At 56.5% G+C, this 26,055-nt stretch overlaps 1 protein-coding gene and 2 long non-coding RNA genes across 6 annotated transcripts; all 3 read left to right on the top strand.

Annotated features, from left to right (window-relative positions):
* The first annotated feature begins 8,061 nt into the window (after positions 1–8,061).
* LOC102404784 lies at positions 8,062–16,467 on the top strand. 3 transcript variants are annotated; one of them, XR_326245.4, is made up of 3 exons: positions 8,062–8,328; positions 13,950–14,100; positions 14,812–16,467. It is a non-coding gene; the product is annotated as an uncharacterized LOC102404784 (long non-coding RNA). The 3 variants fall into 3 exon arrangements; XR_006547946.2 differs by having other exon boundaries at positions 13,950–14,667; XR_006547947.2 differs by having other exon boundaries at positions 13,950–15,295; positions 15,436–16,467.
* Positions 16,468–16,475: 8 nt separating this feature from the next.
* LOC112581582 lies at positions 16,476–18,402 on the top strand. Of its 2 annotated transcripts, none has more exons than XM_025274088.3 (2): positions 16,476–16,956; positions 17,393–18,402. In XM_025274088.3, exons 1-2 carry the CDS (start codon positions 16,877–16,879, stop codon positions 17,931–17,933), a joined length of 621 nt encoding a protein of 206 aa, XP_025129873.3. In that variant the 5' UTR covers positions 16,476–16,876; the 3' UTR covers positions 17,934–18,402. The 2 variants fall into 2 exon arrangements, 1 of the variants encoding a protein (XP_025129873.3); XR_003106177.3 differs by having other exon boundaries at positions 17,331–18,402.
* A 1,239-nt stretch (positions 18,403–19,641) lies between these two features.
* Positions 19,642–25,753, top strand: LOC112581607. Its single transcript, XR_003106213.2, has 3 exons — positions 19,642–20,786; positions 21,953–22,094; positions 25,557–25,753. It is a non-coding gene; the product is annotated as an uncharacterized LOC112581607 (long non-coding RNA).
* Positions 25,754–26,055: the final 302 nt, after the last annotated feature.

Below are 26,055 nucleotides of genomic sequence, written 5' to 3'. Positions count from 1 at the left end.
GTCCTGGCTCAGTGCTGACGGCATGGTGTTTTGGGCCACCCTGGCCTGTGGGTTTCTCAATGCTGAAACCCCATGTGGAGGCAGCCGGCTCCCCAGCAGGGGTGGGGGCCCTCCAGGCCGAGTGCTGGGCTCTGTCCGCTTTCCCTGGGGGCAGGTGAAGCAGGAGCAGCCTTGCCCTCTCTGCTTCTAGGCCCAGAGCCCTGGACTGTCAGCTCTGCTCCCAGAGATCCGACAAGACACTGAGGAATTATTCAACCTCATCCTTCCAGTGCACCACGGAGAGGGAGGAGGGAGGAAATAGGCGTCATACTGAAGCAGGGGCACCTGTCTCCCCGCGGCGCCAGCGACACTCCTGCCGTGAAGCTGGAGGAGGTCTTGGCTCTTCCACTTCTTTCTCCTGTCTTTCGTGTTATTTGCCACCATCCTTTAGGAATCACATGCTGCAGACGGCTGTCTGTGCAAGCCGAGGCTCCCCAGGGGTAAGACCGGCAGGACACATGGAGACACGTGCAGGGGGAGATGTGTGGAGGGAACCAGTCCACACCGTTGAGGAGGCCAGGGAGTCCTGCCCTCCGCCATCAGCTGGCCAGGCAGCCTGGACAGCTGGGGTGTGAGTCAGTCTGAGTCCAGACCCTGAGGACCAGGGGCTCCAGTGTCTGAGGGCAGAAGATCCAGCTCAGGAAACCGCGGTGAGCTCCCATCTTCCTGCTCCACGGGGGCCTCAGCGGGCTGCCCGACGCCCACCTATGACGGGCAGGACCACCTGCTCTTCATCTGAGTCACAAGTTCACCGCTTCCGGAAACACCTGCACAGACACACCCAGCAGTGATATCTGAGCAGCCGTGGACGTGCAGCCCAGCAGACTGATACACGTGATGAAGCGTCACAATGACGGTGGTGAGAGTCCAGGGGAAGTGGGGCAGAGGGCGGGACAGGCCCCCTGACAGGTGATTGTTGGAGGAGTGAACAGTGCTTTCAGGAGTGTGACAGATCACACGTGTACAAGCCGTCACTCTCACTTAAATATTTTGGAAGATAAAATTTTGTATAAAGGTAAGTTTTTTATTATCGTAAAAGTATTTTTTAAAAAACACATTTAAAAATATTTTATTTAACTAACCAATGAGGAAACCAACACATTACTACACTTGGTTAAGGAGAATTAAACAGACAAACACACAGGTGATAGACAGCAGTGAGTAAGTTTATGAATAAGTAAGAAAGCGGCCAATCATCACAGTCCCTTCAGATCAGATCAGATCAGTGGCTCAGTCGTGTCCGACTCTTTGTGACCCCATGAATTGCAGCACGCCAGGCCTCCCTGTCCATCACCAACTCCCGGAGTTCACTCAGACTCACGTCCATCCATTCCACCCAATTTGCTGTGTTTGCTGTTTGTGGCCAGAATCCTTTGTTATTCTGTATGGGCCAGGCTCCTGAAGGTCTCCTGAGACGGGAAAGGCTTTGCCTTCCATCATCTCTGCTCAGCCACTGCCCTCCCCAGGTGAGGGATTCCCGGGATGAGGGACTTTCCAGGACTGTCCCAGGGGGTCCGGGACTGGCTGGTCTGCTGGTCTCTGCCCTGCAGCTGCTCTGGGGGAAGGGAGGGCTAAAGGGTTCTTGTTGGGGAGCCAAGTCCTCTATATGGAGCTCCATGTGGGTTCAGGGGCCCCCAAAGCCCAGCTGCACGGCTCCCTGTCCTCCAGGACCCTTCAGACGGCACCTGGAGTGACGTCAGAGCAGGGTCCGGGGGTGTCCTCACCCAGAGGATCGCCCTGCACCATGAGGCCTTATGAGGACCCCTCGGTGGTCCCGTGAGGCTGTGTCCAGCCCCTGGCCCACTCCAGGCTGTGGCCTGCCTGCAGCACCACCACTTCTCACGGGCTTAGCCCGCCATTGCTCAGCCTCACCTTTGCTGGCCCCTCTTCCAGGGTTTCTTCTCGGACCTCTGGTCTGAGTTACCCTTCCTTCCTTTGGCCTCTTCAGACCTGGGCTTTGGCAACCATCCCGCTGCAGAGTGACCATCTGAGTGGTTCTGCCCGTCCCTCCCCCATCCCTTCTTCCCTCTCCCCCTCTCCCCTCCCCGTCCCTCCCCCTCCCTCCTCGTTCCCCACTTCCCCCGGCCCGCCCCCCCCCACCCCCCCCCTCCCCCCCCCCCCCCACCCCCCGGCCCCCCCCCCCCCACCCCCCCCCCCCCCCCCCCGTTCCCCCAGGTCCCCGCCCCTCCCCCTCCCCGTCCCTCAGGCCGCGGGCCAGGCGTGCGCACATGAGGTGGGTGCTGAGCGTCTCCGTGCCGTCTGGTTGAGCATCTTCTTTGTGCTGCAGTTAGTCGTAGACTTTGCTGCTTGTTGACATTTGTCTGTCCTTTAAGATAATTGTGAAGGTTTTTTCAGGTTCCCATGAACACTTCATGTCTGGGAACGAGGAAGCCTGTGGTCTCCCCCTCTCAGGAGCTGAGTGGAGCCGGGTGACGTCTCCGCACAGAACGTGGGGACCCTCTTCAGGCTCAGCTGCAGTGGCTTCTGTGTGTTTGTCAAACAGCTGCCACCAGCCCGAGATTCTCAGTGACAGGAAGCAGATGTCCCCCAGCACCCCTGGAAATGCATCTTCCTGGAACTCTCAAGGTGAAGCTTCTGAAATGATGCTTGATGAGGCAAGCACGATGTCTGCTTCAAACATTAACGAAAGAGGGGACGTCCGGGGCACGTTTTCTGTAGGAAAAGCGCTGGTGCTCTGCATGTCCGGCGGCTCTGCTGCAAAGCACGGGGTCTGTGGCGTGGCTCCCCCATGGTGGGCAGGACAGGTGCAGAGCCCGTGTCCTCCTCTGTCCTGAGGGGACGCAGCAGGAGGCCTGTGGATTCTGAGGGTCTGAGAGGGGCCCCCGGTGAGTCACTGCAGAATCACTGCCTCTTGATTGCAGTGGAGCCTCCAAATGTGGCTTCAAGTGAGCCTCACTACTCGCTCAGCTGCTCTGAGGGCGAGCAGCTGCTTTGCTGACTGGGGCCTGTTAGAAGGAGAAAGACCTCGTGGGTGTTTTGTTTAATGGGAGCAGAGACAAGAAGCATCATAGGGGGAAGCTTGAACGTTTTGCTTTTAGGCCGAGGCAGGGCTGTTGGGCCCAGGCTGCATTCACTCCGTGGGATCCTGTGGCAGGGTGCTGAGAGGGCGTGGGGCACCCGGCGGTGACCGCTCCCCATGGGGAACCCCTGCCATCAGGCCGCAGGCATCCATCTTAAAGTGAGACTGTGACATGGGCATGTCCTGGCTCTATCTGTCCCTCGACCAGAGCCCTGCAGGCCCCAGGAGCAGAGAAGGTGAGGTGGACCCCCAGTGGGCCAGCCTGCAAGCAGGTGGAAGCCGGGGTGCGTGTGATCACGCGCGTGCACGTGGCGTTCCTGCGTCCGTGTGTGAGATGCAGACCAGGGGAAGTGCTCCCATCCCACAGAGCTCTTCCCCTCCCTGCTGCTTGTAGCGTGGGTGCAGGCCCCGTGGTCCTGGGCAGACGGCCATGGTGCCCTGGGTCCCCTTTCAGCACGGGCAGCAGCCACCCCACCCCGCCTCCCTCCCTCCCTTGGAGCATGTCCATCCCCTGTGAGCCTTGGGGGAACGTGGCCCCATCAGCGACCTGGGGGGATGCCCCTGCCCCCGTGTGAGGGAGTGGTGGGCATCCCTTTTGGGTGTGGGGCTGTGGTGGAGGCCGCCTGCCCCCCCGGAGCAGTAACCATGGTTGGGGGACACCCAGCGCCTTCTCATTTTAGTCTGTCTTTGGCTTGAGTTTCCATGGAAACCACCATTGCAGGAAACAGAGGCCCATGAAAGTTTTTCAACTATCATCTTTTTAAAGAATCTTGCTCCTCCTTCCTTGCTCACATTGAAATAGCTGTTTCCATGGAAACTGGAATAAAAACTGCCAGTAGGAGAGGAAATCAAATTTGGCTGTTTCCCACGGTCATCTCTGGGCGCAAAGGCGGGTGGGCAGGAAGGCCCAGGGCAGTGGGGGGGACCCAACCTCATCTGCCAGAGCTGAGGGACCTGCCTGCAGACTGGGCTCCTGGGAAGATGCGATTTCCATCATACTGGGAGGAAAGGGGCCCAGGAACAAGCCCCTCCTCTTTGATGACTCTTCTGCTTGGAGTCATGATAGCTAAAGCCTTTGGAAAGTGAGACCAGGAAGGGGGAGGAAACATTTTTTTAAGAGGCTTTTACCCTGAAGTGCCCTCAAGAGCTGATCCCTAGGTGCTCAGAGAAGTGGGCTTTTACCCTCGGAGCTGACCCCTAGGTGCTCAGAGAAGCATCTGTCAAGGCCTGATGTATCCCCCCACATAGGGACCCTGCCTCTGCCTCCACCCACAGGGGATGGTGGAGGTGGAGGGGCACAGGCCTCACCTGGGGTCACTGCTTCGCAGGTGGGACTATTGAGGGGACCACCCTGAGGCCATGCCTCTCTCTAGGTGAGAGCCAGGGCCCACATGCAGGACGTGCGAGAGAGGGCTCTGGGCCGCCTGTTCCCAAGGCTCTGGTGGGTGGAGCCAAGAGAGGCACTGGAGGGCCAGGAGCGGGGCTGCCGTGCCCTCTCACGGCTCCGCGACTGGCAGGATCCTTCTTGTTTGTGCGTTAGTTTGGGGCCCTCCGGGGGTGGGCGGAAAGGTGGACCCCCACAGAAGCACCTGGCACCTGTGAATGTGACCTCCTCAGATCTTTGCAGATGTAATCAAGGATTTTGAGACAAGATCATCCTGGATTTATAATCGAAGGGAGAAATAGACAATTCAACAATAACAACTGGAGCCTTGAATACCCCACTTTCAATATTGGATACAAAACCAGACAGAAGATAAATAAGGACATAGAAGATATAAGCAATTTTATAAATAAACTAGTTCTCATAGATGTCTACAGGACACTCCCCCCTGCCCCGACCAGCAACAGCAGGACACACATCTTCTCAAGTACACATGGAATATTTTCCAGAATATATCATATGTTAGGCCACAGAACCTCAATAACATTTGAAAGATTGAAATCACACAAAAAATGTCTCTGATCATAATGGAATAAAACTGGAAATCAGTAAGACAATGAAATTTGGGAAATTCACAAATACATTCAAATTAAACAAAACACTCTTAAGTAACCCCTGGGTCAAAGAAGAGATCAGAGGAAAATTAGAAAATGCTTTGAGATGAATGAAAATGAAAACAAAACGTACAAAAACTTATTGGATGCAGCTAAAACAGTTCTTAGAGGTTAATTTATAGCTGTAAACCCATATATCAGAAAAAAAGAAAGATTTCAAAAAACAGCCTAAGCTTCCACCTTAAGAAAGGTGCAATCAGGGGAGCCAACAAGCCAGGGCAAGCAGAAAGGAGGAGTGGTTTGACTAATTGATTAGAGTGGAAACAATAAAATGCAGAACAGAGAACTCAACAAAACTGAGGATCAGTTCTTTGAAAAAATAAACAAAGTTGACAAACCTTTACTGAGACTAACCAAAGAAAAAAGAGAAAGAAGACTCAAAGTACTAACTCAGGGATGAAGGAAAGACATTACTCTTAATGTTGCAGGAAAAAAAGAATTATAAGAGAATATTACAGACACTTGTGTGTCAGTTAATCACACAAATGGAATGAAACGGACAAATTCCTAGAAAGACACAAACTACCAAAACTGACTCAAGAAGAAATAGAAGATGAAAAAAGACCTATAACAAAGATCTATTAATAGAACAAGTAAAGATATTGACTGGGTAGTTAAAATACTTCCCCAAATGAAAAGCTGTACTTACTGAAAAATTCTACAAAATATTTAAAGAGGTATTAGTACAAATTCTCTACAATCTCCTCCAAAAATATAGTAGAAGAAACTCGTCCCAGCTCATTCTGATACTAGTATTACCAAGACCCTGAAACTAGACAAGGAAACTTCAATAAAAGAAAACTAAATGTAAGTAAAAAGTAAATAAAAAGCAGAGACATTACTTTGCCAACAAAGGCTATAGTTTTTTCCAGTGGTCATGTATGGATGTGAGAGTTGGACTATAAAGAAAGCTGAGCGCTGAAGAACTGATGCTTTTGAACTGTGGTGTTGGAGAAGACTCTTGAGAGTTCCTTGATTTGCAAGGAGGTCAAACCTGTTCACCCTAAAGGAGATCAGTCCTGAATATTCATTGGAAAGACTGATGCTGAAGCTGAAACTCCAATACTTTGGCCACCTGATGCGAAGAACCGACTCATTTGAAAAGACCCTGATGCTGGGAAAGATTGAAGGCGGGAGCAGACGGGGACGACAGTGGATGAGATGCTTGGATGGATGGGATCACCAACTGAATGGACAAGAATTTGAGCAAGCTCCAGGAGTTGGTGATGGACAGGGAAGCCTGTCATGGTGCGGTCCATGGGGTTGCAAAGAGTCGGACACGACTGAGCGACTGAACTGAACTGAAAAGTAAATAAAGAGAAAACTAAAGACCTGTATTCCTTATGAATTTAGAGACCAAGCCCATCAACAGAACAGTAGCAAGTGGAATACAGAAACATACAAAAAGTGTTGTACTCCATGACCAAGTAAGATTTATCTCAGAACTGCAAGGCTTACTTAACATCTGAAAATCAGTAAATGTAACACAGGGTGTTTTACAATAAAGGGCAAAAACCATATGATTATCTCAGTAGAGGCAGAAAAATCATTTGGCAAAATGCCATACCCTTTAATAATGAAAGTATTCAACACATTATAAGTGGAAAAGAAGGTCTCAACTGATAAAGGACATTTTTGAAAAACCTACAGCTAATGTATCATTCCTAATGGTGAAAGAGTCAGTAACTTACTTTTAAAGTCGGGAGTAAGAGAAAAGTGATGCTCTCTACAGGAAATGTCCTGAACAGGCAAATGCAGAGGCAAAGTGGATTATCCACAGAGCCTGGGGCTTGGTGAGAATGGAATGGGGGTGACTGATAAGTGTGTGAAGTTTCTTTTTCGGGTGATAAAATGTTGTAAAATTAGATAGTCTTGATTACTGTACAACTCTGTCAGTATATTTAACTCCCCTGAATTGTACACTTAAAAATGAATTTTGTAGTATGTTAATTATCTCAATAAAGTTGTTTTCAGTTCAGTTCAGTTCAGTCACTCAGTTGTGTCTGACAATTTGCGACCCCAAAAGAAAGCAAAACAAGCCAAATTCTGATGTTAGATATGAGGATGCTGGTTATCTTGGAGGGGTGGATGGTGGCTGGAAGAAGCTTGGAGACAAGTGTGGGTGGTGGTACGTCCTTCTCTTAACCTGGGTGCTTGTTACATGGGAGTGTTTGCTTTGTGAGAATTCATTGAGCTGCTCGCTTGTGATAAACAGACATTACATTCCAATACAGAGTCTTAAAAAGAAGTAAAAATAAGTGTTGCCCCATGACCTGTCCCATCTGATGGGCACTGGAGGACAAGCGGCCTCTCCTGGCAGAGGAAACAGCGCATGAAGGCAGTGGGCAGGGTCCCTGGAGCGCCCAGGAGTCCCGTGTCCGGGCCAGAAATGTGCCTGGGGGGTGGGAAGTGTGCTTGTAGAGAGGGGCCAGAGGAAGCGGGAGGCCCTTTAAAGTTTACTTCTGCCTGGCTTCCCTGGTGGCTCAGACAGTAGAAGAATCTGCCTGAAATGTGGGATACTCGGGTTCGATCCCTGGGTTGGGAAGATCCCCTGGCAAAGGGATCCACTCCCACTCCAGTATTCTTGCCTGGAAAAATCCCTTGGACAGAGGAGCCTGGCGGGCTACAGTCCATGGGGTCGTAGAGTCAGACCCAAGGGAACGATGACACAGGTTTTGCTCAAGGTTGCCTCCTATGGGGTGTCTTCCCGGGTTCCTTAGGGCGACTAAAGGCCTTCCTTGGTGCCCTGGGGAAGGGAAGGCTGAGGTCAGGACTCCTGACCTGCTAGCTCCTCGGGGAGGGGCCGTGTCCTGGTCAAGGCTGCGTGCACAGCCCGTGGGAGGTGCACAGCCCGTGGGAGGAGCGCAGCGAACTCGGGGATGGGCGCATGCGCATGGGCCTGCACCCTCGGGGCAGAGGTCGCAGCCCCGCCCCCTCAGCGGCTCCCGCCCGCCCTGGACTGGGGGTTCCGGGCCGTCAAAGTCCAGGGATGGCCCTGCCCCTCGGCACTCTGGTTGGAGCCCGCCCAGCACCAAGCAGCGAGATGACACTCACTGGCTCTGCTTGTTCGTGGTGTGTTCCCTCTGCACTCCCGTGATCTCACCCGGCTGTGACCTGTCACCTGGCCCGATCCCCTGGTGGCTCTGCCTCCTGCCCCCTCCTCTGCCCGGGCGCCCACACCCACGTGACAGGTGAGACCTGACGCCCGCCGGGTGCGTCCCTGAGCGTGGGCTGCCTGGGAGTCCTCTCCTCCTTCACAAAGCAGAGCCTTCTCTGCGCCCTCCTCCCCACACAGGAGCCTGGAGGCCCCCCAGCTCCGCAGGCCACCCCGGGTCCCACCCGGTGTCCTTGTCCCTGAGGCCTGAGAAGGGGCACCTACTGGTCCAGCGGGCACGCAGGCCCCGACGGTTCTCAGACCTGGAGTGGCGGCGGCTGAGGTCGGGGCGTTGCGCTGCCGGGTCCACACCTGCACAGGGGCTGCAGAAGCCCCTTCGGGCTGGGACCGCACCTGTCCTGCCTCCGGGGGATGCGGGAGGGCGGAGGGCAGCCGTCCGGCCCTGACCACAGGGCCCGGCCTGCAGCGCGGCCTCCACATGTGAGTGTCCCTGCCTTCTGCACTGGCCACGCCGCTGGGGCCCTGCGGAGCCCACCCTCTTTCCAGGGACTGCAGCCGCCCCTCAGCCTTAGCCGACCTGTGATCTGAAACTAAACCCCAGAACTCCAGGGCCCCGAGGGTCTTTCCAGTTTTGATCTATCGCCTTGAAACCGTGAAACCCAGTGGAGACAGAAGCCGGGAGGAGGGGCCGGGGCCCTGATGATGAGGAGCCCTTCAGGCCCGGTGACCTTGGACTTCTCCCTACCTGGGGGACAGAGCTCATTTTAATATCAATGATCTGGCTTCCTTCCTGGTTAACATTTAAATATAGAAGATCAACTGAATTTTTAAAACGTAATTAAGCTTCTTTGATTTCTGCTTAAAGACTGAGTGGCAGGAGCAGAGGTTCCCGCTTCCTCCCCTAACGCCCCTGAGGGAAGTGGCTTCCCTCTGGGGGGCGAGCGGTGCCCCCTCCCCGACCTGGATGCTGCGAGCGGCGTCCTCACCCGCCATAGAAGGTCAGGCCTTGGTCCCCTCTGACCACGTGTCTCCCCTAGACCCGCTGCCTCTCCTCTGGTGGAGCCCACTGCCCCCTGGACATTTCCCCGTGGGTGACCATACCCTCCTCTGAGGCCTTAGCAGACCCTGAGCTGGGTTCTGAACGCCCCACCACCAGACCACTGTGACCCCAGCCCCGCCCCCCAGGGTCTTTCTCCTGGGTCTGCTTCAGCAGCCAGAGGGCTCCCTGGACACATCTGCCCTCCTGCTGTGGGCGTCTGTGCTCCCCAGGCACCGCAGACACGTGATTCCTGGTGGAACCACTCACAGCAGCAAAGCCACACTTGTTCTTTTCCTCTTTTTCCACATGTGGCAGGAAAAATGGCATTTTGTTTCGAGAACGCTGACGAAGGTGCCCTTGCTTCTCGCTGTGCAGCCCCCAGACGGAGCCTCGCTGGGTGCCCCTTCTTCCCCTCCTCCCCTTGCAGCCCCACTTCCAGCGTCCAGGTTTCCGAAGATGCTTTGCAAGCCTGTGCCTGCTGTCCTGCCCTGCTATCGATTTTTCACTCTTCAAAGTCCTCTCAACTGTCTCCCTATTCATTCAAGATTATTTTATAATCATGTCATACTAAACAATAACTTGATTGGATTTTTAATTCAAATAAAGTAAACCTGGAAATGATTTTGGGAAGAATTCAGTTTTGTACATTTTTCCTTTCCTCTCCTTTCCTTTTCTGTTGTTGTTCAGTCACTTAAGTTGTGTCCGACTCCTCGCGACCCCGTGGACTGCAGCATGCCAGGCTTTCCTTTCCTTAAAAGTGATGTGCATTTTTTCCTGTTTCTACTGTAATATGTTACCACAAACTCGGTGCCTTGAAAGAACACATGTTTATTATTTCACAGCTCAGGAAGTGGGTGGGCAGGGCTGGCTCCTCCAGGAGGCTCTGGGAGGAATTGGATCTCTCTGGTTTCCAGCACCTGGAGACCCTGCATCCCTTGGCCCGTGGCCCCTCCTTCCACTTCAAAGCCCCCGAGCCCACACTGTCTGAGTGCTCTGTCCCTCCAACCCCTCTTCTGTCATCTCAGCTCCTTTTGATGACTGTAGCCTCCCGCCTCCCTCTTGTGAGGACCCTGTTATGACCTGGGCCCACCCAGGTGACCCTGTGATGACCTGGGCCCACCCAGGTGACCCTGTGATGACCTGGGCCCACCCAGGTGACCCTGTGATGACCTCTGCTCACCCAGGTGATTCTGTGATGATCCAGGATAACCTCCCATCTCCAGGTCGTTCACTTCATCACACTTGCTGAGTCCCTTGGTCACCGAAGGTCATGGACTCTCAGGTTCTGGGGATCAGGAGGTGTATATTTGGGGGGCATTATTCTACCACCCGTGGTGTGCCTCTATTATTTTTCTTTCAGATGTCTCAGTAAGCGTCTATGATTTTCCGACAAACAAATCTCTCAAATAAAGATAAGGTTGTTTTTATAGAAACAACCCTATCAAAAATGCATATTTTCTGCCACTATAATGAAAGGTATTGGGATCTTTTCCTCCTGCCTGATTATTTCTATGACATAGAAAACTATTGATTTATTTAAATGGTCGTGTTTTCAACAACTTTATAGAACTCTTTTATGAACTCTCATAGGTTTTCCTCTGACTTTCTTGGTTCTTCTTGGCATACCATCATGGCATCGACAAATCATGATAACTTTAGCTTCTCCTCCGCAATAATCAGAGGCTCCACATCTAGGAAACTTTATGGCCCCGCTGGCACTTCTGCTACAACGGTGATGGGGCATCTGCAGTTTGCTTTTGGGTTCTAACTGCTGCGATTTTAACTTTCTTTGCAAGAGTCACCTCCACGGATGATGCCTAAGTGGGCAACGAACTGGGGGTTGGGGGTCAGGACCAGGTCTGCGTGATGGCTCCCCTCTCAATTTTCATCCCAAGGGAGTCCAACTCTGAGACTGACTCCCCTGAGGTTGGGAACAGGTGAACTGCTCCCCGGTGGTCTCTCAGCTCTCATTTGATGGGACTGCCCCTTGCCCTGCAGGGGGGCCCCCGGCCCAGGGGGAGGGCAGTCCCCCCTGCCAGGTGCTTCTGTCCACAGCCAGCGGAGCCGGGGGTGATGGTCATAACTGAGTCTCCAGGCGAAGGGCATCAAATATTTACATCAATATCAGGGAAGACAAATTAAGCCAATAATAAAAGCCGTCTGGAGACAGTGACCGCTCTTTTATGTATGAGAGGACTCCCTTCTTGGGGATGTCACACGGGGTGAGCCGCTCTTCCCTGCAGCCCCTTCAGAGCTCGGACGCTGAACTGAGCCTTCCGCCCTTTGTCCTGTGTTCCAGGACTCCTCTCCCCTTACTGCTGGTCATGATGCAGAGGGGACCGAGGCAGGGAGGAGGCTGCTCCAAGAGGCCATCCGGCCGGGGGGCCCTCCTCCGCCCAGTCCGCCCCCAACCCCATCCCAGCCCCTTCCTTCCCAGCGGCACCACCTCTGCTGGAGATCCAGCTGCTGGACCTGATCTGGTGTCCCTGGTGTCCTAGCAGCCAGGGACCTGGGAGGCCCTGAGTGCAGCTCAGACACTCTGATGGGCCCAGTGGGAGGGGCAGGGGGCTATGCCCATCACGGCAGCAAAGGGCTTCACGGTCCATAGACATACTCTTCTCTGCCCCTTGTACCTCCAGGCTCCCGCCCTGGGCTCCCCTCTCTGATATCCCACCCAGCGTCCCCCTTGGCTGGACTGGCGTGTGTGTGGGCCGAGTGCAGCCTGGCACTCTGCACAGGCGTGCCTCCTGAGCCAATGCGGGAGATCCTGGTTCCTGGGGAATCCTTCCCTCTTTCATCGCCATATGTTCCGAGCACTGCTGGGAGCAGGTTTCAGTGGAGGGGGACAGGAGTGTCCCTTGCTCTGGGGACCCACAGTTGTGGAGCCGAGAGGGTCGGGGGGCAGCAGAGCTTCAGACCCCGTCTCAGCCCCACGCAGCCCAGCCTGGAGCTGACCACCTGTGTGGGGGCCCACCTGCTTCGTGCGCTCAGGGCACAGGGTGGCCCAGGGCGGGGGTGACGCGCCTGGGTGCCGTCCCCTTTGAAGACGAGAAGCAGGGGTTATGGCGTCGGCCTGAGGCCACTGGGGCAGCTGCAAGCTTGGTGGCCTGGCTGTGACCTCAGGGCCAGGCTCCCGGGGAGAAGGGGGCACCCCTGTCCGGCTCGGCCGCCAGCTCGGGGGCTGACGGCCCTGAAGTGGGAATCCGGGGTCCCAGAAGTGAGGAGGGCCGCCAGTCTTGCTCTGCACGTGGTCTGTCCCGGGTCCTGGTTTTTGAGTCTTATCTGGCTTTGTCCCCAGAGCTACAGAAGGGAGCTGAGGCAGAAACGAATGAGGAGGGCGCTGGGGGCCCGCCCGCCCGGGAGGAGGCGCTGCTGTGTCCAGGCCCTGAGGCCACGCAGGTCCTTCCAGCCAGCGCCCGTCACCCCGACCGGGGCCCTGACTGTCACCCGCGCCCTGGCCTTCCAGACGTCCCCTTCCCATGCGCTTGCCAGGCCCACATCCGAGGGAGGCGTTGCCAGGCTGACCAGGACGGGCCCCAGGAGTGACTTTCTGCAGCAGTCTCCACGCCAGCCCGGGGCTGCGGTCAGAGGGGGCTCCCTTCTCTGCGGAGAGTGAAGCATGTTTGTTTTCCTGTGGATGATGATGAAAATATCTGTGCACATGCAAAAACACAATATACACGCATGCACCACACACAATTCACACACAACACGCATGCACACACAACATACATGTGCTTCACATGCAAACATACACATACACAGCAAATATTTGTGCACACACACACAAACAATATGCACGTGATAGACACACACACACACCACACACAGTTCACACATACAACACACATGCACATAGCACAACATACATACGCTACACGTGCAAATACACACACAAACACAACACCCATGCACACCTGCTGCAATCTACTCCAGGGTGGCGAGGTGCCTGAGCTCTGCTCTCCTCTTGTGACTGAGAGCCCGTGTGCCCGGAACACGCACAGCTCCACGTGCCCATGACGTGCTCGCCAAGTGGAAGCTGTGTGCGGGCTGAGGCCTCCTCACGGAGAAGGGTGGCAGGAAGGAAGCGGAGGAACTGGGTCCCCACGTGGCTGTGAAATGTCAGGAGAACAGCTTCGTCTGCTCCAGTCGATGACGTTTTTTGTTTTTTTTTTTAATTTTTTTTTAAATTTTATTTTATTTTTAATCTTTACATAATTGTATTAGTTTTGCCAAATATCAAAATGAATCCGCCACAGGTATACATGTGTTCTGTATCCTGAACCCTCCTCCCTCCTCCCTCCCCATACCATCCCTCTGGGTCGTCCCAGTGCACCAGCCCCAAGCATCCAGTATCGCGCATCGAACCTGGACTGGCGACTCGTTTCATACATGATATTTTACATGTTTCAATGCCATTCTCCCAAATCTTCCCACCCTCTCCCTCTCCCACAGAGTCCATAAGACTGTTCTATACATCAGTGTCTCTTTTGCTGTCTCGTACACAGGGTTATTGTTACCATCTTTCTAAATTCCATACATATGCGTTAGTATACTGTATTGGTGTTTCTCTTTCTGGCTTACTTCACTCTGTTTTTGAATTTTGTCACCGTTGTCTTTGGTGTATGTTTCACTGATAAATGTGCTTTGTTTTTAAGGTCGTGTCGCTGGCTCTCTGTCCGTATGAAGACAGGATTGTAGCTTCATAGGAAGACCGCTGACGTCATGCTGAGGATGGAGCGTCTGCGTTTTTTGCCTTCTGCTGGCTCCTCCCTCGTCTGCATCTCGAAGCGCTGTCCCAGGAGAGGGGTCAGTGTGCTGAGCTCAGGGGCCGCCGCCTGCCTTCCCACTAGTCTCACTGGGGCGCGGTCACCTCACGAGCGGCTGGGGCCCACTGAGCCGAAAATACTTGCGTCTGGTCCTTCGGAAAAGGACCCACCTTCAATAGCTGGTTTTCTGAAGCTGCTGACAGCAGAATCCACCAACGAAGTTCAAACCCAGAAAATCTGAGGCTTTCCTGAGCTTGGATTCTGACTGGGATCAGGGGATGGTGGGCAGTGGGCGGTGGGGTCTCTACTGGCTCCGGTGGTCCCCGCAATGCTCTGGTTCCTCCTGAGGGGACCCCTTGGCTGTTGGAAGACAGTGACTGCCCTGGCTCAGGGGGCTGCCTGCGCCCCCACCTGTAACTCTCCCCTGAGACCCCGTCTTTGACCCACCTTTGTGCATCTGCCCCTGGGACCACGCTGCTCCTACGAGAAGCTGGCTTTGCCCTCACGGGACTTGTTTAAATTACAGTCATGACTGTATGCCCTAACTCATTTATATAGTCGACCACTCCCTGAGTCACAAGGAAGAGTGTTCAAAGCCTTTTCTCCCGTAAGTGGCAGTTTAATCAGACATTGTCAGGACATCTGGGGATGAGGATAAATAATTTATTTGCTTTTTTCTTACATAGAAAAAGGGCGCATCCCAAGGAAGCAAAAAGTATTTGAGAAAATGAACACGTTTTTCTTTGGCCAGGAGATGCTTCTATTTACATCATGCCTCGACACAAAGCAGAGAGCCTGCCTGGCAAGTGACCCCCAGCCGCCCACGCCGGCACTCAGGAAGGCCCAGGACGCAGGCTCGGCGCTCGAGGCCCTCGGGGGCACTGGAGTGGACATGGTAAACCCGAGACACGGCAGTGGTAACTGCCGTGGAGGAGACACCACGGGGATGCGGGGCAGGGATGGGGCCCCGTGAGGGGTGGCTGTGGCTTGGGGGCGGGGGCTCCTGGCCCTCCCCGCCCTGGGTGCCGGCCCGTCCTCCCTGGACACAGACCTGACGGCCCATCCTCCCTGGACACACACCTGATGGCCCGTCCACCCTGGGTGCCGGCCCATCCACCCTGGACAGACCTGATGGCTCCCCAGCAGAAAGACCCTCGTCCGCTGTGGGGAGAGACGTGTTTCTGGAAACAGACGTTGCGGGCATCAGTGTGATGAGAGAGGCTCCCGGATGGCCGGTGGGCAGGCTCGGGGCGCAGCGGGGGGAGGTGGCCCGGGACGGAGGAGCTGGCCCCTGTGGCCTCTGCTCCCAGGACCTCGCCGGGGACACTGCACATGGGGCCCCAGACGCTGAGGCCATGCAGGTGCGTCTCTGCAGGGAGGGCCATGCACTGGAGACAGAGGGGCGGCCGGAGGCCTCCAGTGTCCAGGGCGGGTGGCCCCTGCCCCATGGGAGGAGGGCATGGCCCGCCCTGCCGGCCAGAGGAGGCTGAAGCTCATGGCTCGGGGATAAGCCGGCTCCCGGCGCTGCCCTGGGTGAGGAGGGCTTGCGGGCTCGCTCACAGAGGTGCGTGGGGACAGGACTTGGGGCTGGGCCCTCCTGGTCTCCCCCGGGCATCAGAGCGGCAGGCACGGTTGGACCTGAGCCTCTCTCTGAACTGCTGTCCCCCACGTGTCCTGCCCCAGGCCTCCCCCTCACCTTCCAGTCCTGTCTGCCTGGCCAGCCTGCACCTCGAAGGCAGACCCGGATCTCAAACATAATGTGCCCCCGAAGGGTATCTCGATGCTCCTCCCCACCCTGCCCCCCGCCCCAATCCTAATTCCCCTCCAATCTTTCTCAGCCGGGGAACAGCAAATTATTCATTGAATGGCCAAGTATTGAGCTTGGAGTATTTTTTGATTCTTCTTTCTTTTTCCCTCCTCCCAGATCATCCACCTGCAAGCACTGTTGATTCTCTTAACACACACCCGGGTCTACTCGCCGTCCTCTGTTTGCAGGGCCGCCTTCCTGCAGCCCCAGCCCCTCCCTGGGCGCTGGAAGGGCCTCTTTTCCTCCGCTCTTGCCCAGGGTGACTCAGCCACACGCACGTCGTCAGGAGCGCTCATCATTCAGTGAGGGGACCGCAAGGCCCAGGAAGGCCTCTCCTGCGACACAGAGAGAGACACAGGCTTCAGGGATTCCAGAGGATGGATGAACAGAAGGAAACAAGAGCAGAGCAGATGGGAATAATGGGAGCATCGTTGTCGGAGCTGAAGGGAGGCTCACGGAGCCCTGCGGGGTCCCAGCCGGACCCTGAACCCGTAGAGTACAAGAGACAGACAGAGAGAGAGAGACAGAGACACACAGAGAGACACAGACACAGAGAGACACAGAGACACAGAGAGAGAGAGAGAGAGAGAAACACAGAGAGACAGAGAAAGAGATAGAGACAGAGAAAGAGATAGAGAGAGACAGAGACAGAGAGAGACATAGAGAGAGACACACACAGAGACAGAGAAAGAGACAGAGAGAGACACAGAGAGAGACAGGGAGAGAGACCAATTATCCTCAGAGGGACTGGAGTCAGGCTGCAACAGACCTCTGCTGCTGCTGCTGCTGCTAACTCGCTTCAGTCGTGTCTGACTCTGTGCGACCCCATAGATGGCAGCCCACCAGGCTCTGCCGTCCCTGGGATTTTCCAGGAAAGAGTACTGGAGTGGGCTGCCATTGCCTTCTCCAGCGTCAGACCTCTACCTGGGGCTAAAAACCAGGCAGGTGCCTTCGCAGGTCTGAGGAAAATTATGCAATCGCTTCATCAGGAGTGCTTGCCAAAGTGAAGATGTTTTCTGTCACACAGAACACTCTAGAAATGCCCCTCTTCCGTGCCTCCGTCCTGAGGTTGTCAGGGACTTTCTCCAGGTGAGGAGGAAGCCAGAGGGTGAAGGGAAGGGACTAGGAGAGAGACAAGCCCCCCAGGAGCCAGGAGGGTGGGTGGCCTGCTGTGGCCTGGAAGTGGCCAGGCTGTCTGCCACCCCCAGCTCCCCATCCAAGCAAGCAGCCCCAGAGGAGGTGGGGGTGCAGCCACGGAGAGGGGGAGAGCTGGTGCCGGGGGTGACGTAGGGGCAGGGAGGCAGCTAGAAGCTCCGGGAAGACCATGGGTGGTTTAGAGACACTGGCTCAGAGACCGTGGGTAGTGCGGTGGGGTTGAGCTCCCGGGGCAGCGGGGCAGAAGAGAAGACGATCCTGGGTCCATGATGCCAGGGACCTGCTCCCTTCTGCCCTCGGTCTTTCAGGAGAGACCGGGACCCCAGTGCCCATCCTGGCCACACACGGTCCATCTGTAATCATCTCCTAGCTTCAGCGTCAGACGGCAGACGAGGGGTGCATCACGGGAGCCCACACAGCAGGGCTGTCAGCCTGGGCTGGGGGACCACCGAGTCACGCTTCATCCCCGTCTTCTGCCTGTGCCTCCGTCAGGGGGACCACCGAGGCCCGTGCCGCTGTCTCACTCCGCCTGTGGCTCCTGGGGCCACAGCTCAGCGATGTCCCGTCTCCAGGAGGTCCAGTCTCCTCTGGGTTCTGCTCGACACTCTCTCACCCTCGTGGCCCCTGGAGCTCCTGTGACCAGCACCTCAAGTCTGTGTCCTTGGTCCAGGACACCCACCGACCTGGGATGGGACGACCGCAGCCTCTGGACCCCAGTTCTCTCGTGCTGTAGGGTCTGGAGCCGCCGGGAGGGGTCAGGCCGGTTGCTGGGCCTTCTCGGGCCTCTCCGGTCTGGCTTTCCCCCGAGTGGCGCCGGCTCTGGCTCCACGCTGGTGCCCAGGCTGTGGGCGAGATGCTCAGGGTCCAACTCCCTCCATCCTGGTCAGGTGCACAGTGGCCCCAAGGCATGAGCTCCGAGGCTGAGTGCTTACCCGGCCCCGAGAGGCAGGGTCGGGCCTGGGACTCTGTGCTGTCCTTGGCCAGCAGGCCCTGGCTCTCGGCAGGTCAGAGGTCCCCTGCTTTTCTGGAGGCCAGCAGGCTCCTGAAGACTCCGGCAAGCCTTGTGCATGCTGGGGGGCTGACCAGGGAGCGGGCACCTCTGGTGAGGGGGGCAGCCCTGTGCCGAGAACTCACCCAAGGCTTCCCTTAGTCCCACACCCATGCTCAGGACCGAGCTGGCAAAATGGGAGGAGCGGGGCACAGGAGGTGTGCCTGGATGGTGGGGGAGGGGTCTGGCCGGGTCTGTGACCCCAGACTGTTCGGAGCTGCTCGGAGCCGAGCCCTCTCTCCCTGGGGGTCCCACGAGCTCACCCTGGCAGCTCCAGACAACTATTTTTCTTCTGGGAATCAGTAAATTCGCACTAATTTCCCTAAACATTACTAGAGTCTGATTTCTTAAAGTACAAACATATACAGTATGTTCATCATTTAAAATATCATTTCCTTAATGGTTGGAAGTGTTCTCTAGCTGTTTCTTTCGAACTGTGAACAATTAGAGAACAGCACATTGCATTTCAGAAATAAGTACTGTTAGTGATCATCATAAACATCAGATGGTGGGATAATTAAATTAGGGTAATATACCAGTTTCTCTGCTAATCGCTGACAATCCATAGTGGCTGTAATAACCGCGATTTGTCATGTCAGACCCACCGGTGCAGCCTCGGTAATTGAGGCGGTGCGCTAATGACCCTGCGCTTCGCAGGCCTGGGACACGCCAGAAACACCCACGTCTTCTGTTTTTGTGTTTTGTATGAAACACAACTTCACGTCGCACTTGTCTGAGCAGGATCAGACAGCAAGACTAAGACGGGGTCACCGAGAGACTTTCAGGGTGTGGGTGTCATGCAGCGTCCACCTGGGGCGCTCAGGCACGTGTGTGTGTGTGTGTGTGTGTGTGTGTGAGAGAGAGATGTGCAGGTCCATGTGAATCAGTGTGGTGGGGGTGTGTCCATGTGGGGGGTGTGTGTGTGTATGTGAGTGTGTGGTATGTGGCATTGTGTGCTCCCATGTGTGTGTGATGCGCAGCCAGATGTGAGTGTGTGGTGTGGTGTGTGTGTATGTGAGTGTGTGGTGTGTGGCACTGTGCGCTCCTGTGTGTGTGATGTGCAGGAAGATGTGAGTGTGTGGTGTGGTGTTTGTATGTGAGTGTGTGGTGTGTGGCATTGTGTGCTCCTGTGTATGTGATGTGCAGGAAGACGTGAATGTGTGTCCATGTGGTGTGTGTATGTGAGTGTGTGGGTGTGGCATTGTGCGCTCCTCTGTGTGTCCCACCTGATGTGTGGGAGTGTTCCCTGTAGAGTGGATTTGCTCGCCGGCTGGAGTCCTCCATCCCAGGGCGGTTGCTGGGGGCTCTGGAAGGGGGACTGGGTGCCCAGGTGCCCGGGTGCCTGCTGTCCAGAGCGGCAGAATGACAGGGTGGCTGGAAGAGCTGTGACTCCCAGCGGGGGCCCGCCAGGAGGGCAGGAGCATGCCGTGCAGGGCCCTGATCCCCTGTCTAGAAACCTCAGAGCCGGGCGCCCCCACTCCTGCCCTCGGAGACCCTGGTGGCTCAGAGCTGGGCACCCCCTACTCCTGCCCTTGGCCTCCGGGCCTCCAGTTGGGGTGAGACACAGCCATGGTGCCTCCACAGCCTCTGTCCTGTGACTGAGCAGGGGGGCTGTGAAACTACAGGCCACTGGTCGCTAATTAAATGTTACTTGGGGACAGAAGAGAGACTTCTGAGCTCCAGAGACCGTGGAGAGTTCCAGAGTGGGAGTGTGGTCAGGGTCTCCTCCACCCCAGGCCCACCTGCCTGCCTGTCCTGGGTCCACTGTGGGCCCCAGGTGCCCTGGTTCCACAGGGCCTGTTCCGGGGGCACAGGCAGGAGACAGGAGGGCAAGGGAGGGGGGCAAAGAGCCCTTTCACGGGTCCCTCCGGGTGGAGGTAACTGCCCTGCCCTGTCTCACTGTGGAGGGGCAGTGTTGGCGACCCGGGACAGCCCCCTCTTCTCTATCCTGGGAGTTAGCGTGGCTCTGGTGCCCACTGCCTGGCCTGGGATGCTGCCAAGCTGGGGGCTGGGCATGGTCTGGGCACTGGAGGGGCTGGCAAGGGGAGGGGAGGCACTGAGCCCGTGGGGCTGCCCGCAGCCTTGGGGTGAAACGCTGTCTCCAGGGGGTTTGTCCCACATGCCCCTTATGGGGACTCACGAGGTGCAATTGCCCCGTTTTCCACGGAGGGGCAGGCTCTGGAGGGTCGGTGATTCATGGAGGCCGCACCTTGTCATCCGCTGGCCCCCACCTGGCATGTCCTCCTGCACACGGCAGGGCCTTTGTGAGCTTGTGGGACTCAGAGTGGACTGGGGATCCCTGGCCCATGCAGAGGCCACTGGGCAAGGGGACAGGCCCTGGCCTCAGCCGGGAGACCAGGCTCCTGGTCCCAGAGTCTGTGCTCTGAGGCCAGGGTGTCAGCAGGCACAGGGCTGGGGGCAGGCCACCCTGCTCTCTGGAGCCCAGGGTCAGAGTCCGGCCTCCCGACAGCCTCCCTGGAGCTGCGGCCGGTGCCCGGGTGTCGGGGCAGCGGGCCCTCCCTCCGGGTCTCTTCCAGGAGCTCAGGCTTGGCGTCTGGCTGTAATAGCACCGAACTGCGAGCCAGTCAGAGAAAGAGGACAGGACGTGAGGAAGCGAGCACACGCTCCTCCCAGTGCTCCCTGGGTCAAAGGGGGCACTCCAGAGGACGCTGCCAACGAGACGTAGAAGCGAAGAGACAAAGCAGCGTGAAAATATGTGGGCTGCAACACTGTGTGTGTGCCGTGGGGGTGTGAGTCTGTGCTGGTCTGTGTGTGTACCGTGGGGTGTGTGTGTGAGTCTGTGGCTGATCTATGTGTGATCTGTGTGTGTACTGTGGTGTGTGTGTGAGTCTGTGGCTGGTCTGTGTGTGTGTACCCTGGGGTGTGTGTGTAAGTCTGTGGCTGGTCTGTGTGTGGTTTGTGTGTGTGTACCCTGGGGTGTGTGTGAGTCTGTGGCTGGTCCGTGTGTGTGTGTACTGTGGGGTGTGTGTGAGTCTGTGGCTGGTCTGTGTGTGTGTGTACCATGGGGGGTGTGTGTGAGTCTGTGGCTGGTCCGTGTGTGGTCCGTGAGTGTGTACTGTGGTGTGTGTGTGGAGTGTGTGCACGCTCCTGCACTCTGGGCTGGTGGCTGCTCCGTTGCAGACTGTGCCTTGAGTGGGACGGACCCGTCAGCCGGGTGGAGGTGCGTGTGGCTATGAGAGGATTCCTGCGGGAGGGCGAGGTGGGCCCTGAGCAGAGTGGGCTCTCTGAGCTCAGGTCCCACCCGGGCAGCCCGCAGCGCCTTGACCCGCGTGGGAAGGAGGCTCTGGAGCCCAGGCCCCCGGGGGCGGGGCTGGGCCTGAGGGAGCTTTCCGGAGCCCCACTCTGGGGAGAAGCGTAAATGCGGTTTCTGGAGTGGGCGGCTAGGCTGTGGGGGTGGGGCGCGCTTTCCCATTTGGACCGGGTCAGGTGTATCTTTTCAGAAACAGTTTCCAACCTGACAGTCGCGTGCCTGCGCCCCTTGGCGGTGAGCGGCCCCGGTGAGCAGTGATGCCGGTCTCCGGGGCATGTGTGTGGTCTCTACAGTCCAGGCCAGGCCCAGGTCCAGGCCTCGTTCCCACTAACGTTCGGCCCCCAAAGCAGTCCAACCGCAGGAGGGAGACTGCTGTGTTAATGGAAGGCGTCACGCTCTGACACAGGGCTCGTCACAGGGCGGGTGCCCGCCACGCGTGCCGCTCTGCTTGGAGGTTGGGGGGCAGCCCCGACTCTGAGACGCTTCCCTGTGGCCCCCAGGAGGCGCCGGCCGCCCTGATGTCAGAGCAGCTGTGCGGGATGACGAGCCTGCCAGGTGCCCGTGGAAACCAAATGAAGATGCCTTTGTTTTCTTGTCTGCATGCTTTTCAGGTGGTGATGTGGAGGCCCTGGTTCCGCATGCCCACAGCTACATACAGCCCCTCGCGCTCATCCTCCCTGATTGGGAGGCCCGAGACGCACAGACGGCTCCAGAGAGCAGACAGAGGCTGGGATGCTGCCAGCGGAGCTCCAGGTCCACAGCTGGGGGACCCCCTTGGGCCCAGGGCTGGTTTGCAGGCCCCCAGCTCTGGTCTTCCATCTCTGGCTTTCTGCTGGCTCCCCTGCACCCCCAGACCTTCAGGTGTTGTCTGCCCCCACCCTGCGCTTGTCCCGTGCACAGACCCCCACCCTCTCCGTGACCCCCTCAGCCAATCCTCCGGGGAGGAAGCCCGGCACTGTCCCACCTCCTCACCAGCTGTATCCCCGTGTAGACCTGAGTCCCATTCAGGTTCAGCTGCCCCTGGGCTCTGCTGTTGCCCCCTCTCTGGGGAAGGAGGTGAGCTGTCTGGCTGACCCCAGAGGTGCCCCGTGTCTGCTGGTCTTCCTGGCTCTGTCCTGGCATTGAGGCCAAACACAAGAGTTTGTTCCAGAGCCACTGGCCACAAAGGGCGCCTTGCAGAGCTTGCAGCGTGTGGAGTCCTCCCCACCAAACGTCCGGGCAAGGGGGCCTCTGGGCCTCGGGCTTCTCTGCTCTCTTCTGGACAGCAGTGGGGTGACGGGGCCATCAGTGGGAGAGGCTTGAATTCCACAGCACAAGCTGGTCACGGGGCAGGGGACCGCCCCGTCAGGGCCTTGGGCAAAGCGACAAGTGGGTGCCCGTCCCATCTGAGGGTCCACACTGTGCCTTGTTGTTTTCCTTCCTCAAGTCCCACCGCCTGCAAGTCCGTTGTTTCCCTAGAAACTGGGGACAGAAACAGGCCACTTTCTAAGACACGGAGGTCCTTTTAGTGAACTCACGTTGATCCCTGTTCCTATACAGACCTGGATGTGTTTGCACAAGTGCATTTTACACCTGTGCGTGCACATACGTGTCCACGTGTAGACTTGTCTGTGTCCATGCAGGTACATGAATACCCAGTGTGTGTGTACCTGTGAGTATACACACTGTATGTGTCTGTGCCCACACATGTCCATTCTTGTGCATGCACAGACTTGCACAAGTTCATACCCGTGTTCTTGTCTGCATGTGTCATCCTCTGTATCCACTAGCTCTTGTGTAACTCATCAGCCCAACATGGATTTCACACAGTTAAAACAAACGCCATTTACTTTCTGGAAATTCTGTGGCCAGTGACCGGGGCAGGGCTCAGCTGGGCAGTGCTTCAGCTGATCTTGCTGGAGGTCACTTTGCAGCTGTAATCACCCAGCAGCTCCCCCGCAGCCAGCTGGTCCGAGAAGGCCCTGCTCCCACCTCCGGGAGTTAGTGCTGTCCTTTCACCCTGGACTGTGGTCCTAGGAGGGAGGGTGGATGCCTCAGAGCCTCTGGGAAACTTACCCTGGACAGAAGTCCCCGAGCTCTGCTTCCCCAGCATTCTGTTGGTCAAACACATCACCAGGCTGGCCCAGACTCAAGAGGGGACACTGGTAGGAGGTCGGGGACGGAAGATGCCCTGTGATGGATGCTGCCCACCGGCACCATGGCCAGCAGGAGGGGGAGAGGGTGGCCCTTGGCACTGGTCTGCCCTCCTTCACCTCCAGGGAGGTGGCAGCTTCCAGGATGAATCTGGGAAGGAGGGGAGAAAGGAGGCTCTTTCAGGGAGAGAGGGAGACAGGTTAGAGTCCTGAGGGGTCCCTGTGGACCAGGCTGACCGTGTGTTAGCGTTCACAGTCAGATGGCGGGGAGAAGGTGGGCATCACTGCCCGAGGTTGAGGAGGATATGGACTCCATGTGCTGGGATCCTCCTGGGGGGATGACTGCAGTCCAGAGTGCATGACCCCTAGGTCAGGATTCACCCCAAGGATGGAGAGCAGGGTCTTCTGCTCATGGTGGTTCCTGTGATGGCAGGAAGACGAGAAGGGTCTGCATGTGCATCACGGGGCTGCTGGAGCGATGCAGAGTCCAGCTGTGCAGTGGGTCATGCCGTGATTGGCAAGACAGTCTGCTGGTGCCAAGCTCACCCCCGTTCAGCAGGTGTGCCTGCCCCTGCTTGGAGCAGGAGTGACAAAGTATAGACACAAGAATGACTGCTGAGAAGGGCTGGGTGTTTACTGTCCTCGGGGTCCCTGGAGGTGGGGACAGAGTGTCCCTAGCACTTTGCATCCACCCATTTCATGTTAGGACGGCCCCTGGTGAGTTCCATGGGACATGGCTTTGCAGGTGGAGGGTGAGTGCCCAGCTTCATGGAGCTCCCCGGGTCCGGGGAGGGCTGGTGGGCGGTCCTGTATAAGCCAGGCCCAGCGGGAACACAGGACAGTGGAGGTTCTGCCTCCAAGGCTGGCTGCTCAAACGCACAGCACATCTCAGGTGTGTGGGCTGCACCTACCCTGAGGTCTGAGGGCGGCGGCTCTGCCCCAGCCTCGGTTCTGGAGACAATTCATCTTGGGCCCCTGGTTCTCCTTGTGTTCCAGTCTCCTATTTCCTAACTGGATTGATTTAGGCCCGAGGACATGGTTGGCTCTGCACCCAAGTCCATGTGCTGGGGCCATGGAACCTGCCCCTTTAATCATAAAACCAGGGAGCTCTCAGCCTGCTCACCGCTCCACCGAGCCCAGAACGACGACAGTGAAAGATGCTAATGACTCCTCCTGGAAATAATTCATAAAACTCTTAGAAACTTCCTAGTGGTGCTCTCCAACTTTTCCATTTTGTGTGACAGGGGACAAGAAATGACCTCTGCTCTGTGGCAACTGCCCCTTCATCACACAGACTGTCTGCAAAGGGGGAGATGCAGACTCACTCAGGTGGGGAAAGCCCATCTCCTGAGCGAAGTCCTCATCAGCCCGTGTGCACGGTCAGTCGTGTCTGACTCTTTGCGCCCCTATGAACTGCAGCCCGCCAGGCTCCTCCCTCCATGGGATTCTCCTGGCAAGAATACTGGAGTGGGTTGCCATGCTCTCCTCCAGGGAATCTTCCTGACCCAGGGATCGAACCCATGACTCATGTCTTCTATGTTGGCAGGCAGGTTCTTTACCACTAATGGCACCTGGGAAGCCCATTAACCCCATGGTCAAGGACAATTTCATTAGGAGAAAATCTCAGATCAGAGGCTGTGAATGTCTACATTCATGGAGAAACTCATTAAAGTCAACGGTGGGGAAATTAAGAACACCTACTGATGAGGGCGGGTGCTGGGGGCCCCTGGTGGGGTCGAGGCAGTGTGGAGAGTACACATCTTTAGGGGCACACTTGGGGACGGGACCTGGCAGGCGAGTTACAGGGGTGGCAGCGGGCATGTGAGGGCCACTCGGTGGACACCAGCCCTGTTTGGGTGCCGCACGGCTGCCTCCTCCTCCTCCTCATGGTTTGTGATGCGATGCTGCACACAGGTGGCGAGGTGACGGCCCAGTGTATCCTCGGGAAGACAGTGCTTCTCCCTTCGGGGTGTGGTTTTCTGTGTGGTACCACCAGCTCTAGCTCGAGCACAGAGATCTGCAGGGTCACATCTCCTCTCTGACGTCCTTCCAACGTGAAGTAACTCTGAGCTTGTTGTCGCAGGAAGGATGACACATCCATGTCCGGGAGTCCCAGGCTTTGCAGCAGAGGGGGATGGAAGACGCAGATGGATTGAAGAGTTGATGCTTTCCAGGTGTCGTGCTGGAGAAGACTCTTGAGAGTCTCTTGGACTGCTAGGAGATCCAACCAGTCAATCCTAGAGGAAATCAACCCTGAATAGTCACTGGAAGGACTGATGCTGAAGCTGAAGCCCAAGTACTTTGGCCACCTGCTGTGAAGAGCTGACTGACTGGAAAAGACCCTGATGCTGGGGAAGAGTGAGGGCAGGAGGAGAAGGGGATGACAGAGGATGAGATGGTTGGATGGCATCACTGACTCAGTGGACATCAGTCTGAATAAACTCCTAGAGATAGTGAAGAACAGTGAAACCTGGCGTGCTGCAGTCCATGGGGTCACAAAGAGTCGGACATGACTGAGCAACTGAAGAACAACAAATGGAGTGAGGCTGCCCAGCAGGTGGGACGCTGGTTTGGCTCATCCC

This window comes from Bubalus bubalis, chromosome 23, assembly GCF_019923935.1.
Source record: "Bubalus bubalis isolate 160015118507 breed Murrah chromosome 23, NDDB_SH_1, whole genome shotgun sequence".
NCBI classification, from domain to species: domain Eukaryota; kingdom Metazoa; phylum Chordata; class Mammalia; order Artiodactyla; family Bovidae; genus Bubalus; species Bubalus bubalis.
The sequence above is the reverse complement of the archived record's forward strand: the minus strand, read 5'-3'. Positions and strand labels throughout refer to the sequence as shown.

Bases quoted from the DNA above. Each gene is read 5' to 3' on its own strand.
- LOC112581582 (XM_025274088.3), top strand. From the start codon at position 16,877: ATGTTTTCTGTCACACAGAACACTCTAGAAATGCCCCTCTTCCGTGCC. The intron at 16,957-17,392 runs GTGAGGAGGAAG...ATCATCTCCTAG, and splicing joins TTGTCAGGGACTTTCTCCAG to CTTCAGCGTCAGACGGCAGA.